At 49.5% G+C, this 19,000-nt stretch overlaps 4 protein-coding genes across 4 annotated transcripts; 2 read left to right on the forward strand and 2 right to left on the reverse strand.

The window, feature by feature from the left end:
• Positions 1-739: 739 nt before the first annotated feature.
• Positions 740-1,700, forward strand: Pmar_PMAR009143 (hypothetical protein; the record flags this gene model as incomplete). The annotated part of the gene is made up of 1 exon (XM_002786275.1): positions 740-1,700. The coding sequence occupies exon 1, from the start codon at positions 771-773 to the stop codon at positions 1,698-1,700; it is 930 nt and encodes a 309-aa protein (XP_002786321.1). The 5' UTR covers positions 740-770.
• Positions 1,701-2,490: 790 nt separating this feature from the next.
• Pmar_PMAR009144 (hypothetical protein) lies at positions 2,491-3,867 on the forward strand (the record flags this gene model as incomplete). The annotated part of the gene is made up of 1 exon (XM_002786276.1): positions 2,491-3,867. One exon carries the CDS (start codon positions 2,491-2,493, stop codon positions 3,865-3,867), a length of 1,377 nt encoding a protein of 458 aa, XP_002786322.1.
• A 3,933-nt stretch (positions 3,868-7,800) lies between these two features.
• Positions 7,801-10,537, reverse strand: Pmar_PMAR009145 (peptide chain release factor 1, putative; the record flags this gene model as incomplete). Its single annotated transcript, XM_002786277.1, has 7 exons — positions 10,306-10,537; positions 9,721-9,834; positions 9,401-9,573; positions 9,238-9,353; positions 8,600-8,710; positions 7,983-8,404; positions 7,801-7,939 (listed from the first exon to the last, which is right to left on the reverse strand). Exons 1-7 carry the CDS (start codon positions 10,500-10,502, stop codon positions 7,801-7,803), a joined length of 1,272 nt encoding a protein of 423 aa, XP_002786323.1. The 5' UTR covers positions 10,503-10,537.
• Positions 10,538-14,088: 3,551 nt separating this feature from the next.
• Positions 14,089-16,764, reverse strand: Pmar_PMAR009146 (hypothetical protein; the record flags this gene model as incomplete). The annotated part of the gene is made up of 1 exon (XM_002786278.1): positions 14,089-16,764. One exon carries the CDS (start codon positions 16,762-16,764, stop codon positions 14,089-14,091), a length of 2,676 nt encoding a protein of 891 aa, XP_002786324.1.
• Positions 16,765-19,000: the final 2,236 nt, after the last annotated feature.

Raw genomic sequence — 19,000 nt, forward strand, 5'->3', positions numbered from 1 at the left:
AGCCCTATCTATCAACCGGTCAAAATCCATCGAGATCTGGCTCATCGGGGAACTACTTTTCCCCGATCCTCGTGGGACAACAAATTGTGCCACACGTTGATATCCTTCGCACGCCCAACGAAACGCTCGGATTCGCCTCAGTTATAACAATCCCGAGACGCCATTTGGCTAGTTCGGCCTCTCGAGACTTGTTTTCTTTCAGCTCTGTATGACACGAGAAGGTCTCAATCCGATGGCCGAATCAAGCCCCTTCACTCGAGGCCACCAACCCCAGCTTAGTCTCCGGAACCACCTTGGCAACCAAGAGTTGGTTGGTTATCGGTGGAGGGCAGCTCATTGTCCTTTTGTTTTATTTAGGCGTTGTGTTATGTTCCTCCAAATGGGCAGTGCACCCATGGAGGAACAACCCGGGATCGAAGGGATCGCGAAGCTTCGCACCGTGCGAAGGAGGTCGCCGGCGTTGTCTCCTCTATGACAACTCGAGCACCTCGGGCAAGACTCTCCAGGGAACGTCTCAGGACTGAACCGGACCCTTGTCCAGCGAGGGGATCCCACCACCCACTCGCAAATGCCCCTCCGGGGAGCATGTGAATCAATGTGACCAGTGTCTGAGACATCATCTGCTTCGTAGCAGACCGTCAATCCAACTCACGCAGTTGACGGTGAGACATGGTCGTCGGTCTCTTCTACACGCCCGCAACCTACTGCTGTGAGCGCCTCTTTGCCAGCTTACTTTGTCAGCTTACTTTGTCAGCTCTTCCTCCTCACACATGATGCCCGCAGATGACCAGCCGACTCGTGAAGAGATCGAAGCAGCCCGAGTCGCTGCGATGACCGCCGGCAAGACTGACAACGGTGACAATGCTGAAGGATCCGCTAAGTGGAAGGACTCTGGTGCCCCTGCGTGTTCTTCCCAAACCATCACCGACCTATCGAGTGGGCTGGCAGCCTTCCTTCAAATGAGTCAAGACGGTACCAACAAACAGAACAAGTCCATCCCCAATCTTGAAGCCCTTCTCAGTGGCACTCCCTACCTTAGGGGTATGTGCCACGACCTCCATCCCGAAGACTCACTGGTCAAGGAGGTTCATTCGAGTTGTCTGAGCAGTGGTCATGCTGACAAGATCAGACACGTTCTGGCGCTCCCGATCAAGCGCTTCTTCCGGCCCAACGAGGATCCCGGTATGATGAGCAATGTCTTCAAAGCTCTATTGAGATGGTCTACTACCGTTGTTCTGATCGGAAACTGCAAGGCCAACTCTGACAGTGAGTGCGACACATTGCAGATGGGACCACTTCTCACACATCTGCTAAATTGTGCTCAGGCCACCTCAAGGAAGTCCTTCGGTCCTAATGGTCGAGCCTCGGGTCCTTATGGCGCCATCGAGTACCACAACCTCATCCAAGAGAGGGTTGTCGACCTTTTGAGGCAAGGAAAGTCCTTGCCCAGAGCAATGTTGAAGATGGCCAAATACCATGACGATCTCAGCATTCGTGCTAGTGAAGCGGCCGCTGAAGCCAGGAGTAAGTCGCAGAGTAGCTCCAGAAGCAACTTATCCGCTGAGACCAAACGCCGCGGTCAGAAGCAACACCGTAAGGGCGGAGACCGGCGTGAACCACCCAATAAGAAGCCTCGTGGCGGTGAGAAAGGTGCCAATCCTGAGGCCACGTCCTCGACCAAGGCTAAAGATCACAAGTGACGATAATCAGAGCGACCATTAATTCGGGTGTTGAAAGTCCTAGACTGCGATGGGACCATGATCTTCCCTCGCTTCTTCGTTCGCTTGGTTCTTTCCCTTTCTGCCGTTTCTGACCTGTCCCTGACTCTCAGTATGGTAGTATTTACGTGTCGTTGAGATAGCTTTGCGTTGTCTAGTCACGGCATCAAAGGCTAGATAGTGAACTCGAACTCACTTCATGGATGTGATTCAGAGAGGGTGAGCCGCGAGAGCGGAAAGCGCCTTCCAAGTTGCATCTTCTGGAGCAGAGTACGAAGATCACCGAATAAAACGATCTCGGAAGAAATCCCCGCCGTATCTCGGCAAAGCAACGTCACTCATCGAGTCATCAAATCGAACTCACCGAGTGAGAAAAGCCCCATCTCCCACAAGTGTGACCCAGCGAGAGTGTACTGCGAAAGCGGAGCGCTCTTCAAGTCTCACTTTGGGGAATGTCGCAGAATCACTTGATTAGTTCATCGCTCATGGTTCATCAGCAAGAGATCGACGTACTCGTTTCCTGTTTCAGCTTTATTTCACCCTCCCCAACGTGCCTATGACGGGGAAGCGATGTCGCAAGACAAGAGCTGACTACCGCCGCCGCCAGAGAGCTCGCAAGTCGGAGGCGGGTCCCATAGCGCTGGAGAAACTACGTGAACTGCGTCGAACACAAAACACTTCGGAGGGAGACCACACAGCTGACAGACTCTATTACACGAGCCTCAAGCGTGACGCCAAGCTTCTAGAAAACTTTCCCGTAACAGGAGACTCGATGGATCATCTCAAAGCTGCACTCAACCGCAAGCACCCTTTCGAGACGGGCATAACTCTACCGCTGTCTCTCGAAGCAGCTATTGAAACCCAACTCTCTTTGACTCCCGACGAGATCATCCGGCGTCGGAAGCTCACCATGGAAGCAATCAAGAAGCGAGCGGTAGCATTGGAGTCAGCAACTACTACTTCGCAGGCCTCCATGCACTCCGATGTCGCAAAGATCGCCGGCAACCTGAATTTGGACCTCCTGGAGGAACTCATAGACTTGACGGAGTATACAGACAGAGCTCTGGTCGAAGACCTCCGCAATGGCATGCCGGTAGTCGGTCACATTACGGTGTCACCCGGGGTATTCGCGCCCCCTCGCCCCCCGATGGACTCGGATGGCAAAGAAAGGGTCATCTCTCTCGATCAGTTGCACAGCAGAGCAAGATCCGCCCGAGCTGGTATCATCAACTCCATTTGCGAGGAAGGCTTCAAAGCGGAGGCTTGGGAAGGCACCCTTCAAGAAGTGGAGAAAGGACACTTGGAAGGTCCTTCACAGCTGGCCGCTATCGAATCGTCCTTCGAAAACCCGGTCATTGTTAGACGTGTTCCTGTCCACCAAAGTGATAAAACTCGCCTTTGCGATGATTATAAACGGAGCCACACAAATTTGGCTACGTCCTTTGGGCAGCGCGTGACCCTGCCCACCCACCAGACTCTGATCGGTGCATGGAGACGTCTGAGCAGGGCTGCCGACGGCTGCAATTTCCAGATCTTCAAGGGTGATCACGAGAATGCCTATCGGCAAGTACCGACTCATCCGGATCATGCTCAATATCAATTGATCTGTATAGCTGATCCTGACAACAAACCGGCCATATTCCGTCATCGAGCCGCATCTTTTGGGTCCAGCTCGAGCGTAACCTCATATTGTCGGGTATCCCAATGCTTGGTGCACCTCTTACGGGTCCTCTTCTGCTTGGCTGCTATGTCATTCATCGATGACTATTGGTCAGTAGAGCGGAGTGAAACATCACCCTCCGCTTTCGAATGCTGGATCTTCCTCAATGAAGTCATCGGCTTCCGCGAGAAAGTGACCAAACGGACTCCGCCCAGCAATGACATCGATCTGCTCGGCTTAGGAGTCAAGTTAGACAGAGAATCTCTCACCTTGAGCCTCCCAGAGGAGAAGCGAATCTCTCTCGAGACACTGATGAGGGAACTGTCGCAGTTAGCTGTTCCCAGCCCAGGTCGGATACGCAAGCTTTGCGGGAAGCTCACGTTTGCGTCTGCAACATCGGGAGACTTCTCATGGCGTGCTTCCATCAGACGGCTACACGCCCAACTTCGGGGAAGGAGGGACCCGAAAAAGTTAGCACTGCTAACTTAGCAGATGACCTTCAGCAGCTCAGCGAACTCCTCTCCGAGGCTCCCTTCAGCCGCGTCTTTCCAATGAAGCCTCCAATCGAGAACGCGCTCGTGATATACTCTGACGCCGAGGGAGCCAAGGGAAGACTCGGAGCGGTCTTGTGCTTCGGTTCAGAGACCGGGAAGAAGAACCGCTACTTCTCCGAGATTGCAGATAGCGGCATAGTCGGATCGTGGAAGCAGCGAGCTACGCAGATCGTGCCTCTTGAGTTATTAGCCGCCCTCGTTGCCATACGCACTTTCGCCTCATCGTTGAAAGGAAGAACTGCATGGCTATATGTGGACAGCGAGCCTGTAAAGCACGCACTCATCCGGGGTAGTTCGGGCCAAAATGATCTGAACGACATGGTCAAAGAATTTTGGCGCCTGGTTTCTCGAAAGGGCGTCAATCTATGGATATCCCGCGTCCCTTCGGCGCAAAACGTAGCCGATGGTCCATCCAGGCACGATTTCTCTTTGGTTCGAAGTTTCTCTCGGGTCCCATCAGTATGGCCCTCACTGCACAATTGAAAACTTCTGACCTAAGAACTGTTTCTTCCCTTGCATGACTTTGAGTTTAGCGTGATATAATAATCTCTGGCACACTCAACAACACCCGCGAGCAGTTTTCTTTTTCTGTCCCGGTTGAAGATTGCAAAGATGTCAATCAGCAACACCAGACCGCCGCCTCGTGGCAGATCCGGCAGCGCCTCGACTGAGGATCTAGCACGATCCCTCATCGAAATCCGCAATTTACCAGATTCACCACTGGCACCGATTCTACGAGGAGACACACGGCCCAGTCAGGTATGCACTGCTCTAAGGGCAGCCCACGCAAGGGGTGCGCCAGTTCTAGAGCTACTGCAACTAAGCGCAATGAGGACCCTCTCTCTGTCCGTCGGATCAACGACGATCCGCCAGTACCTCTCCGGCCTGAGAAGTTATACAACCTTCATCAACTGCTTATCCGAGATCTCAGGGAACACCATCGAGACTTTCCCCGTCGATTCGACGGTAATCGTTTCTTGGATCTCCACGTTCCGCAACGGTCGTACTGCAGCAAACTATGTCAGTCATCTTCGGAAGTGGGCTTTATTGCTTGGGAAAGACGCTTCCGAGCTCAACTCGCCATTGATCGCTACCGCTCTCAAGGGTCAACTCAGTGAACATCCAGGTGGGAATCGCAGAATGAGAGCCATCCAACTCACCTTACTCCGTCGGCTCATCCCCGAAAGCAAACCAAATCACAATGGGGATTCCCCACCGGATGATCCGGCGTCGTCAGCCTTCGCATTGGCCTATTGGTTTTTACTTCGTATCCCATCGGAGCTTCTGCCGTTGTCCAAGACGAACATAACAATAAATGTTGACCACTCTGTCGTCATTCGCCTCCAGAAGAGGAAGAACGTCAACAAACCAGTGACACTGATCCGTTTCTGTGTCTGCTCGACAATTGGAGCTAAGTTATGCCCACACACTCATGCCATGCGCCTCATGCACCGAAGCTCATCAGATAGATCTCTCCTGCCCAAGATGTCAGCTGAGGGATTGAGAGCGTTACTGAGACAACGCATGGTGAACCTGGGTCTCTCGGACCCGCAGCAGTTTGGGCTGCACTCCTTCCGTCGTGGACACGCAACGGATCTATCCGAACAGGAAGTCGCTCCATCAGTGCTCCTCAGGATGGGAGGATGGCGCTCCGCAGCATTCCAAGTCTACCTCAATCTTCCGGACATCCACGCTCGAGCCGCGTCGAGATTTGTTGTAGACGAATCCTCGGATGAAGAATGAACAGGTCGCCGCGACTTTCACGATGATGTCCTCAATCTGAGTGTCTCAAACTCAGCACCCACTCACGATGGAACATTATACCCGTTTCGAAGTCTCGCTTGAGTCTAGTTAACCACGATCGGGAGAGATCAGTCCATTCCTTGAGAATTTGAAGGAAATCTCTACGACTCGAGAGTCGAATGTCGAGACCCCCATTCTATCGTCCCGACAACACCAAGAAGTCCGAGACGCTAATCCGGTGTCATTGAGGGAGAGCTATTGAGGATCGCCAGCTGCAATGTCGGAATCAATCGAAAGATGGGCTTCCCACTCCAACAAAGGGGACATTTCTCCTCTCATGCCCTATCTTTCACTTGACAATGCTCCGGCTCACCGTCAGCCGATCATCAAGTCAGATATCCATATTCCAGTATCGTGCTTCCAGCCGCCACCACCACTGTGTGGAAGCTGTGGCCACCACGACCAACAGCCCATAAGGCTGCATCAGGCCAGCAGCCTCGGTTGGAAGCATGCAAGACGCTCCCAGATCATCACAGTCCTCTTTTCGTGAGCGTCACGGCCAATCATGAATATGCTTGTCGAGCCAGCCTCGACAATGCATCAGCATCGGCCGCATACCTACGGGATGTGACTGGCTCCTACAGCTGTGGTCTGGTGGACGAGAGACTGACTCTTGCACAAAGTCTCCGTCATGTCAGCCGAGCGAGTTCGGCTAGCACCGAACCACAGCTCAATGGGTATATTCGTTCGACAGACGATGTACTCGAATGGATAAGGGAGCTAGCCCTGAACCCATTCAGCCGTAACCTTCGCGGGTTCGACACTTCGTGCCGTCGACAAAAACTTGCTACGGTTGCGGTCTGTCCGCCTCTCTCTCACCCTTCGTCTGGACAGCCCGTGATCTCGTAGTGGATTTTGTGCGAGGTTGATAGTGGGCAAAATACAGCCGTAGGTCGTATTAAGCCCTATCTATCAACCGGTCAAAATCCATCGAGATCTGGCTCATCGGGGAACTACTTTTCCCCGATCCTCGTGGGACAACTAATTGTGCCACACGTTGATATCCTTCGCACGCCCAACGAAACGCTCGGATTCGCCTCAGTTATAACAAGTCCGAGGACGCCATTTGGCTAGTTCGGCCTCTCGAGACTTGTTTTCTTTCCCCATCCCAAACCCGCCCGGGACATTTCTCCTCTCATGCCCTATCTTTCACTTGACAATGCTCCGGCTCACCGTCAGCCAGCGATCATCAAGTCAGATATCCATATTCCAGTATCGTGCTTCCAGCCGCCACCACCACTGTGTGGAAGCTGTGGCCACCACGACCAACAGCCCATAAGGCTGCATCAGGCCAGCAGCCTCGGTTGGAAGCATGCAAGACGCTCCCAGATCATCACAGTCCTCTTTTCGTGAGCGTCACGGCCAGTCATGAATATGCTTGTCGAGCCAGCCTCGACAATGCATCAGCATCGGCCGCATACCTACGGGATGTGACTGGCTCCTACAGCTGTGGTCTGGTGGACGAGAGACTGACTCTTGCACAAAGTCTCCGTCATGTCAGCCGAGCGAGTTCGGCTAGCACCGAACCACAGCTCAATGGGTATATTCGTTCGACAGACGATGTACTCGAATGGATAAGGGAGCTAGCCCTGAACCCATTCAGCCGTAACCTTCGCGGGTTCGACACTTCGTGCCGTCGACAAAAACTTGCTACGGTTGCGGTCTGTCCGCCTCTCTCTCACCCTTCGTCTGGACAGCCCGTGATCTCGTAGTGGATTTTGAATGGCACGACGCGCCGAGATGAACATAACTTCTTATCAATGACTGGCTCAGCATCCCCTCGGTTCCTCCAGTCTCCGGCATCCAGCCATAGTTTAGGGTTAATAACGCTCGTGTTGAGCACGACGAGCTTAACAGCAAACACTTTCACTCGCCGCAAGCGTCAACGTCGGACGCCATGATCATCAGACGAGTCTGGCTAACTAAACACGGGGAATACTGTATTGACCGTCTTCTTTTCAAATATATTGGTTCGTACTAATTTGTCTGGCCCTGGCCCTCTTATCATGAGTGCTTTACAACTTCCTCAACGATTAACACCATACAAATACTTCAGAAACTCTCATCACAACTCATACACGACATAGTCCTGAACACGCTGACGATACTCCTGCAATCTCAGTGGTTCAATTATGTCATGCAAGAGGCCCTCGCCATCCATGATCTCCTCTAGGGCATTAGGACCATCTTCAGACTTCGGCAGTCTGAACCAAAAAAATACAATTTTTTCTTCGCAAAAGAGTTTACCTGTGATCAACTACGGTACCGTTGAGGTAATTATACGATCGTATTTTCTCACTGCGATCGCCGGAGCCCATATGTTGTTTCCGTATAATCCCTCGCTCCTTCGCGATTTTCTTTCCTTTTTCTTCCATAATTTTTTGCGACACTTGTTGCAATGCCAACGCCTTGTTTGATTTTAACGCGCGATAACAATCAGCGAAACCTTCAACTCCGCTTTCAATGTGGCGAATTCTCACAGCCTGGTGGGCCGCGTTAACACACTGTCCCCCAGGCCCCGAGGATTTCTTCGTGATCCACACTTTGTATTCATGTGGCTTCAACACTGGTATGAGATTGCTATTAGGATCCTCACGAGGGAGCACAACAACGCTACATGCTGAAGTCTGTGGGAGGCTGTCTGCTGGCCACGACGGTACCCGTTGTACCTATTGTGTCGAGTACACTTGAATAATCTCAGCTTGCTATATTTTGATCACAAATCTATAGAGAAGTGAAGCATTCAGTCACTGGAGCCCCTCGTTCATTTCGATGGTTGGGGAGTTGCAAACAGAACTACGGAGACTGCGAATTTCATCTCAACATGATGATGATGATGATCTTAGTTTGAGGATGTGACTCACTCGATGTATGCCCGCCTCAAACTTGAGATATCCAAAGATTCCTTTCTCGGGAGTTCGTTTCACGCCTGGCTTGAGGAAGAAATCGGCGATGATCTGTCGGTATCCCGATTGCTGAGAACAATAATAATAGAAATAATAACAACATCCACAACAACAACAACATATGAAACAACAACACATAAAACAACAATAACAACATATACAACAACAAAACATACAAAACCAGCTTGCGGAGACAAGCTTCCGGGCGACCTCGAAGCGAGTACATCAATTCAGATCATCAATCCACAAGCATCCAGGTGATAAACGATTGATACTTATGATTATCACGCATGTCAAAAGATATTATCGTGCTTCCCATTCTTCTCATCACATGAATTCAACAACAAAAAAACTATAGACAGTAATACTGTCACAGTATGTTCGACTTCGATAACCCAAAACTTCGCTAATTCGACGACTAGGGATCCGAACTCTCGAACATTTCGACGCCCCATGAGTAGGGAATATATTAATAAGTGTTTGAAAAAATCAATTAGAAATATTAATCCTGAAATTAATATTCAATGTATTATCATTATCTATCAAGAACTGTTACAGAGTTAGGTGGTAGCTCAACATCGTCAATCGAGACTTACCCAACCTTGTTCCATCACTTTCACTTCCGGCGCGGCCCATCCCATGATGCCAGCAAAACGCTCGAGCATATCAAAAATATCCTTACACCATTTGCCGGCTTCTACTCCGCCGACTCCTAAGAAAAGAAACTTATTCGTATACATTCCGAGACGAATGATTCACCTGGTCTGATTTCAACAGTGCAATCACTGGCGTCCTTGACGTACGCGTGCCAAGTCGCACAATCAATTCCTTCGTTGCTCATTCGAGTATGCAGATGGTCAAAGAGTCGATTCTCTATTTCAATTATCTTCTCAAGTTGGGAATCTACTTCTGCGTTGAACATACTCTTCATCCTGAAAAAGTGACCCCAGGATATAATGACAATGGGAAGAATATTATTAATGTTATGACATTTACATGGGGAACTGATTGAAGAATGTGGAAAGTTCAAAATAAGTTCCCTCGGGGAGATTGGATATTTCCTGTATACAAGCACCCACGATATATCATTTCTCTCCAGTTTAGCGGACTCCTGCTCCAGCTTTGCGATTTCATCACTAACACTGAGCATCTCGTCCACCATGCTGAAATATGGTGCCAATTCTGGTCGGTTCCTGAACCAACAGCTGGCAGTATGGAGCAACACGCACGTAGTGAACTACATACGATATGAAAATTCTGAGAAAAACCTCGTTGGTTTCCGAACATTTCTACTCTAATTCGTATATAAACGCCCGAGCTCAGCTGAGGAAAGCGAATATACAGCGTGAACCAGATAGTTATGCATATCTAGATTTCCGAGATACCTTTGTCAACTAATGACTACGGAACGCTTCTATTAAGTTTTCAATAGATTCACACTGTTAGCATATTGATATTACTCAAAGTTGACTTTAAAAGTATCAGAAATTAGAGATGTTGGAATATTGGTTCGCATAACGATTTAGTTCATACTGTATACTCCAATACTGGCAACAGGGCGACCAACGCCCCCGACTCATCGCGACGTTTCTTCGATGGTACGGCAAATTTCATATACTTGAGTTTTTGACCATTGAAAACGTTACAATGCAGCAGAAGCTCACCCCGCATTTCGAATTTCCATCAACTTATTCAAAACTGGTTTCAACATCCCATCGGGCGCATTGGCGAAATATGCAGCCGGCAGAGGCTCGGGTGTAGTCTTCAACGTTCTTGTCGTGCGAAAGGCCCAACATGATCTACTGAATGATGGTGAATGTAGGGACCGATGGGGAGGAGCCACTGCTGCTAGTACTGACATGGAATGCTGAGAGACATCCGAAAGGAGGCACAACTGTCAAAGGGCTGAGCTAAGAATCGAACTCGGAACCTCTCACACTCACAGCCAGAATCATACCACTAGACCGCACAACCAGCGAAAAACTGTACAAACATTGTGCCCGTAGTGGAACGATATCAAACCCTTCTTCCCAAACATCATGGCCATCTTGGACATGATGGTCAAACACAAACCGTAGAAAAGAACTGTGAATCTCACATGCATCTGAACAACTCGGCAATCATCACTATGGGTATGCAATACTCGCCTTGGTGGGAGTACCACAAGCCTAAGCCAACCCAAGGTCGCCGTCTACATTCAACCATAGTGATGCCACGTGAATCCTCGGGGATCTCGGGCGGGTCACTATCAGCCAGGCTTGCTCTCTCAACTGTTATAGTCAATTCCATCAGGGATGGGAAGGATGGGTCATTCTTCCCATTCCTGGCAATTTCCGGGAATACACTGGAAAAAAGGATGCATTCTACCCTGCTCTGGGGGGGCCGACCGAAAATTTTCGCGGCCTTTCCAACAGCTCTGTTCCCTACTGGGGGACAGAGCTGCTGGAAAGGAGAGTGAAGACTCGGTGATTGAGCGTGGCACGCTATAGCCTTCCACCTCCACTCAACTCAATACGTATTGCTAAGGCTTATGAGCCGACGCCCAGCACCACGCCATCAGGAACAGGTAAGCATGTCCCCGGCTAGCTCGATGCGTTTCGTTTAATCGTTTCGGCGCCCAAGGCAAAATCTTGTGTTCTTGTTTGATCTGGATTTTCTCAAATTGCCAATGACAATTGAAGCACAGGGTCTCCTATACTTTCTATTCATGGTGAATGCAGTAGGTCTTTATTGTTGAGGCTTCTTCGAGTGGAAAGATCAGATCTGGCATATGACGCCCTCATTGCTGTCTTTAACTGTCCTTTATTTGGATATCCTTCATTTGTGAGAGCTGATAGGGGAATATCTACTGCGTTGAAGCTCCGTCTTCGTGAGGTTGGTGTCGTACTTGTTCAGAACAAGTTGTTCTTACATCAGGGCATAGGCCAACGGCCAATGCTTTTGTAGAACGACTTCATAGTACGATTCGACTACGCCTATCGGTCATTTCAACTGTCGAGCCCCTGACTGCGCGGCTCAGTAAGTCTGTCGAGTCTGTTCATAATGGTTCTCCGCACACCATCTTTAGTATTCATCAGAAGGAGTGTGCGGAGTAGGTTGGAGCTGCCTGTAACTGTACCTCAAGCTTATGTACCGGACGAGGTGCCAGTATTTAGCTACTCATCCGGTGGTGAGTAGCTCATCATACTCATAATACTTAGATTTGAGCTTGGTGGTGATCCTAGACAGGTTTCTTTTGATAGGGCCGGTTACAGTCTTGAGTGGTGGCATGATCTCATGAGTTTCGTGTTCGGCTTCATTTTTCGAACAGGCGGCGGGGATGTTGCAGGTGTTAAAATGTACAGCACGATATACTAGAAGCTGAAAATGGTATTCTTAGTATTGTTTATAGATGGGCAGAATTACGTTACGGACCGTTACGGCTAACTTTTGCGGTTACGCTTCAAGCCCCGTACCGCAAAATTACGGCGCCGTAACGGGTTTTACGGAGATGCAGAGGACGAAACGAGGATTGATTATTCAAGTCGCCTGAATTTATTCCATGTGAATTCGAATCCGTAGATGAGGCCGGCCTGGCATTTCCGGGCCAGCCTGCGAGTAAGACGGACGGAATTTGCAAAGGAGACGAGCGGTAAATGCGGAACCAATTGTTACTCTCTCAGCGGTTCGGTTGAATCCGAGTTACGAGAAATGAGTTTAACAACTATTTGAGCTATGGAGGAGTGCATTAGAGCAAATCTTTCCGCCACAATTCTGAAAAGCAGTTCATCACCAACCGGAAGGTCGTAAGGCCTTTCCGTAACCGTAAACTGCTTATGTTACGCACGCCGTAACGTAAACCGTAAAAAACGTCACGCTGTCCATCAATAGTATTGTATATTGTACTTGCGCTGTCTCACTATAAGCTATGCGTTCTACACAGTTGCAAGCATATGCAAAGGATCTCCGCGCCTTTGCTAGCCTTCGCGTTGAAGTAACTGAGGCACATAACACATAGAACCATCCTTCTCTTGCAGAGGTCTTTGACACCCATGAACTTGATAAGGTTCAGGAATATCTCATTGACCGTGTTGTAGGCCATTCATCATGCCTGGCGCAGGGCTAGGCACCAGAAGTTGGATGCCTGCATTCGGCACCTGTCCTAATGAAGTAGTACCTTGTATTCGGAACCTTGAGGAGGGCAGATAACCGGTTGGTAATATATCTGTCCGTAGGGTCCAACCTGGGGTACCGAATACATACTCATAGGCTGGCCTTGCAGAAGAAATTGGTTAGGAGAAGCGCCGCTTCTGGAGCGGGAACTTGTTGAGGACCGAAGAGGTAGGCTGTTGGGAGTTGTTGAAAACCACTCAACTGTACTTGAGTAGCTTGAAAAAAACTGTGAAGATTAGGAGGTTGCGCATCACAAAGAGCATCACCATTCTTGCCTTCAACCAGACGTTCACGACTAGGCTTTTCTTCTGGCTCAAGTTCAAGTAGTAATGGGTTAAGCTCTGGCGTAGGTAGGCTCGCCCTCCGTTGGCTTCGCCTAACCCGGAAGTTTGTCTGCCCGGGTTGAGGAGCAGTGAAAACGGGCCCCTTGTAATTGACATCACCAGGAGAGAGAGCTCCACAGGTTGTAGGCTACAGCTGACGATGGAGTGATACGAAGCCCATCTTGTTGTACCTTAACCCTAGCTTGTACGCCATTAGTGCTCCCATCAGCATGAGGATTACTCAGAGAACCATGCACAGGGGGTAAACCGGCTATACGCCTTGATTGCCTTGGGGAGGAAGTTGTCATAGGAACCATGTCCAACAAGTCTTTCTCGGATGATTATACTATTGCTAAAGGATACCCAACTTGGGTAACCCAAGTAACAACACTAACCAGTCGAACCTTATGAAAACCTACTGTAATATGTCGATAGCATTATATCATCCTTCGCTGTTTGGAGGTCAACTAGATGATTAAGGATATACTTTTACGGTTAGTGTGCACCGTGAGTGCAGCGTTTACTCTGCGGCGTAGAGATGAAATTAGTTAGGCTCGAGAGCAATGGCAAGAACGCCACAGGTCATAAGACCGATGATGTGAATGGTACGAGCTGTGTCAGACTGTGGGATTAACGGGAGCCCCTCGTTGACTAACACTACTCGGAAGTGTCATTTGGACTCGACAGAAGAGCTGCCCATAATCATGATCTCTTATACAAACTTGATCATCACCCTAAGAACTTGAATCGTCGTGAAAAAGGGCCACCCGGCCATAGCGAGATCGATCTGATGAGCATGACTCATGCTCATGCTGCATGAGTACGCATGCACAAGCACACATGCGCAACGAAAAGGGAGTCGCTCTACAGTGGAGCTGGCAAACGTGGTGTAGTCTGCTGTAATCGACCATCCTTTACTCTACACAGACGAAATATCGAAATAAAGCACGAAATACGTTACAAAGCAGATCCTCATATTTGAAAGGCTCCCCTAGCGGATTCGCTCGGATCCTTCTTGACATAAGTCGGGCAGGATCCCATATCGGGGAACTGCGGGTTTTTTCTCAACTCCGTCCAGCTCTTGATGCTGACAATCTCCTCATATATTGCTGCCCTTTCCGCTGAATTACGTGCCCACATATTCAAATGCTTGTGAGGTGGAATAATATAGAACTGCCTTGGCAAAGACTCAGGCCCAAGCTGAGCAGTGAGGCCCCCATTCCACGTATACTTCACCCGAGCGCTGTTCGGGAACGGTACGGGCTTGTTGACCCAGCTGGTCTCGTATCGTCTCGACCACTCCGACTGGCCTAAAGTTGCCCAATGACCAAGATGGCTAGCGATGTTGATCAAGGGAATTGCTTCGTCATATTCATACTCATCACCACCGCCAAAAGAAGCGACGTCCATGGGCTGATCGGCCAAAGCACCGAAGGTAAATGCCGTTGCGATACCCGATAGCTGAAGAGTCTGCGTAAACATGGAGCACGCAGAGCCGCAGTTACCATCGGTGACGAAGGCAACTTCCGACCAGTAGTTCTTGTCGTAGTCGGGGCCAGCAATCTGTCTCATCCCATTGAGATAGAGAGGGCAGAGTTCCCAAATAGCTTCAGCTGAGTAGTTAGACTCCTTCCCCCACGTACGACTCCTGTATTCGGTGAACTGACTCAGTGGCGGTTCGAAGCGTTTACCCGTCAGCGGTGACACAAGCCAGCTGTTGTCGAACAAGAACCAACCGTATTTTGGTGCTAGCTCAGCTCCCAACGGCTGAGAGGGATCGAGGAACTGCCTTTCCTTGAGGAATCGTTTGAAAGCTTCAGCTCGCTGGGGAGCGCTTGGTAGAGACAATATTGAAGACTCGTGCGAATTCAACCACGGCTTCTGTTGGTTCACCATTAGTTCACTTTCGGGCGTATCGCTGTCAGAAAGTAATGAATCGGCATAGCTGAGGAGCTCGTAGAGCTGTTCGAAACGTCCGTGTATGAAAACCGGGTCTCCCACTATTTCGGGATAGGAGCTGAAGAAACCGTCGATGACCTCATCATAGTTGACACCAAAGGAAGATACCCAAAGTTGCCAGTTGTCCGTCATATGGCGAACTATAGGGAAGCAGATATCCTTGGCTTCCGCGAAGTACCATTGAAGTGCGAAAGCAGAGAGAATGAACCCACCCCCATTCGAGGAGAGGTCGAATAGTAGTCGGGTGACGTTGTGCTGCTTCGCGAAGTCCTGCACCTCCGGAAATTCCCCATAGAGCAGAGCTGACAAAGAGCTCGAACCATCGTCTGGCTCGAAATTCGGTACATACACAACGACAGCGTCACCAACAAGGGCATACTCATAACCTATACCTTGCACGAAGGTATCCTCCCCGGTACCCTGACCTCCGTCCGCACGGAAGAGATCATCATCCCACCGACCGCGGGCTTCGGAGGCGAAGATGCTGTCGAGTCCTGCGGTGAGGCTGGCGTCTCGTGAATTCTCGGGCATAAGGTGCCACAATGAATCACATTTCGAATAGAGCTCTGTCTCGAGCTTGACTGTTTCCTCGAAGAACGGATTCGTGTTAGCCCGAGCGTTGAGGAAGGGCAGATTGACGGCGTCCTGTTTGATGCCTTTGGAAAAGTCGGTGAGTCTACCCAGCCAGTGGATCGTCTCAACGGAACCGTCAGAAAAGGTCACGTTCAACGGCCCAGTGGGCGGCGGTTCCGTACGGGCGTACCGGTCGACGTAGGGCCGCACAAAGAAGCGGTTGTTGAGCCTCTGCAGAGAACCCTGATAAATTCCAACATACGGACCATCATCAGCCACCATATTTTGCATCCACTGTAGAACGGGCGTACCGTCGACCTGTGTTATTATATCGCCCTCCTTGTGTGAAGTCGCCGGCCCACCGTAGAGTTGTGGATAGTAGTCGGGGAGGTCAGGAAAGCCGAGGGTTACGACCTGCATCCCGTCCTGCATTCGTGAATCGAAGCGTATGGGCAGCACATAGTAGAAGTCGGTGAAGGGAGCCTCGTATCTTGTGTGAGCATCGTTCAGTCTGTTCAACTCTCGTTGAAGAGGCAGATGGAAAGTCGTCGCCGGGATACTTTCTCCGAGGAAGCTCTTCTGCTCTGAATAGTTTAGTCCTTTTAGAATACGAGAATACTCCTCAATTCTCTTATCAAAAAAAGATTTGATGTCGACGTCGAGATCATGGAGAAGGAACCCGCAGGTGTTGCTTTGGGCGGAGTTTTTCAGCCCGTTGGCAATGTCCGTGAAGGCGTAGGTCTCTGATAAGCCGTACTTCAGATTGTGAAGAGTGAACAAGGCATCGAAGTTGGTGATGGTCAGGGTCTCGAGGCACTCGTTCACATCTTCCGCTCTTCCCCACACATAGTTAGCCATTGGGTCACCGGGAAGATCCTGGAGAATAGTTCGCCCTGCACTTGGGTGTAGAGCAGCGCAGTCATCAGCAAGGGATGGACCACAGGGGAGAGGAGGTTCACTCCCGTAACACACTCGGCCTTCACCAACCTTGTAGGGCATACAATAGGACTCGCGTTGCAGAGCATCTCTACAAAACTGATCCCAATCAGGAGAGCTTGGTTGGCCCGCAACCAGTAGGTTGAGAGCGGCATGGGCCAGGAGTAAACGATGCACCATTGAGAAAATTTGACAGATGTCTCCTCCTTACGGTGGCAATGGACTGCTGAAAAGAAACTGTTCCCAAGTTATATTTCGTCGAAACACTAGATCCCGAATCGCCAGACGCTCCGAGAAAACGTTTGATTTATTTTCAGGAAGTCGAGCTTTCTCAGCTCATCGGGAAACGTAAAATTCCCTTGGTATCCGTGGTGGGGGCGCGTCACGCGGCGCGTCACGTGACGCGCGTCACGTGGCATAACACGGCTAATCTAAGCAACTGGCAGTAATCTATGCAATCCATGCTAATCTGAGCTAGTACTACAAATCCGAGCAATGGCTTCAATTCTATGCAAATTGGCTATGCCATGCAACCTGGTTTTTGCGAGCCCAAATTTAGATGTTATCGACAAAAAAAGTGAAATCGCAGTGCGGATATACGATAAGACCATAGTTGCTAGTCACAGTGTGACTAGCACACCATTTCACACTGCACACTGTCACAGTGTGTTACACTGTGACTGTCACACTAGTCACCAACTCGATAAGTAGTTTAGCATGAAACATTTAGTGAAGAAGTCATTACAAGTGTCGACGACACTGTGTCGTACATCATGGCATTTAAATCTCGGCTTGCCTTTGTTTTTTTCTTCATGGGGAAGTCTTCAGCCCGCTTGTGAGTCATATCGTTATCCTTTCGCGCCGCCCAGCCAAAATGAATATCCCGTAGAATCCCAAAAAAATAGAACGTTAGATGAGTCAGAGACGAACAGCAGTTGGCTCGAAGGGGGAAATCTTACTTTGCGTCGTTTAGAGACACCACTACCATCATCACCAGGCGAGAGATCAATGTGTGACCGTGAAGATCGGAAGGCGGGCCTATAAGCGGTAAAGGTTCCTATTCTACATCCAAAGAATGATATGCGAGGTCGAATGATAGAAAAATCATGCTTACACTGTTATCCTGAGATCACTGGTCGCATTTGTACTCTGAGAGGCTTGCAAAGATGGACTGAAATATAAAGTTCATCACGTCCGCCCGGCATTATCAGCAATAATGACTGAGACCTACATCTACTCGACACTACGCGTGGCATTCTTGCGACCGGGGACTCCCTCGGATGCACTCGGTATGCCAATGGCGTTCCCGAGGCAGACAGTGGACGGAACAGAATCAGTAGATAATCCATCTAGATTGCGGGACTAACACGGAGCTAGTCAAAAAAATATACTCATCGTGATTCACTACATCGTTAGTGTTATTTTGCCCCTGGCTTCGTCGGTGCTGCACCGACGGTGCATCATTCCAGAGTTCAACTTCTTAGTTTTCTCCAACGCAATATCCTAAGGCACAAGATGGACGTCCCTATGGATCACAGATCGTTAGACCTACACTACTGTCATCCAGATCCTCCATTATCGCACTTGTTGCACTGTCTGAATGTCTGAAATATGACAAGTAAAAGCCGGTAGAATCATTACTATCATTTTTTTATCTACAGAACGGGGCGAGGTCTACCGAGAGTCACATCCGCGAGGCAAACCATACTCCATAATATTCAGTACGGAGAATGATGTATGCAAAAGAATTCAGGAAAATATAGCAGAAATTCCGATCTTGGAATTCGAACCGAGAATATCTTCTTTGTTGCAGGAGAGGACCCCAATTCGTCACAATCGGTGGTTGATTCGACAATACTGTACAAATTATAAAGTAGCGGAACCGAACACAGGAATCGCTTGGCCATATATGACCTCCGTCACTCTATGTCATACAGTCTATGATGCAAGTCTAGTAAGATATTATCTCAGAGATAGTTACATGATCGACACCTTACATGGATGTTCTTGGCCTTGTAAGGAATTGGGAGCCAACGTTTTCCGAGCCTCCACTCCCTACCGTACGGTTCGACATGATAGAGCCAGGAAACCCCGAGCCCCTCGTATCATGGACCTGAAAGAGGTCTGTCCAACCAATTACCCGCATAGTGAACCTGCCCAGCGATTTGTATTACGTTTGGATTATCATACTGGGATATCTGAGTTTGCAATGCAGTAATATTCTCATATGCCTCAGCCTGAAAGTGACCCAGTTGTGAAGCTATTCTTCAAGTTAGCTGCGACTCTCCCATACACTACTCAGACTTTCCCACCCTTGAGTCGGTAACTCGACTCACCCACCCTTGGCTGCAAACCGGAACATTGAACTACGATGAGTAACCTACAGACCTCAGAAAGTAGCCAAAGTAGTGACGTA

This window comes from Perkinsus marinus (genome assembly GCF_000006405.1).
Source record: "Perkinsus marinus ATCC 50983 genomic scaffold scf_1104296931628, whole genome shotgun sequence".
NCBI classification, from domain to species: Eukaryota; Perkinsozoa; order Perkinsida; family Perkinsidae; genus Perkinsus; species Perkinsus marinus.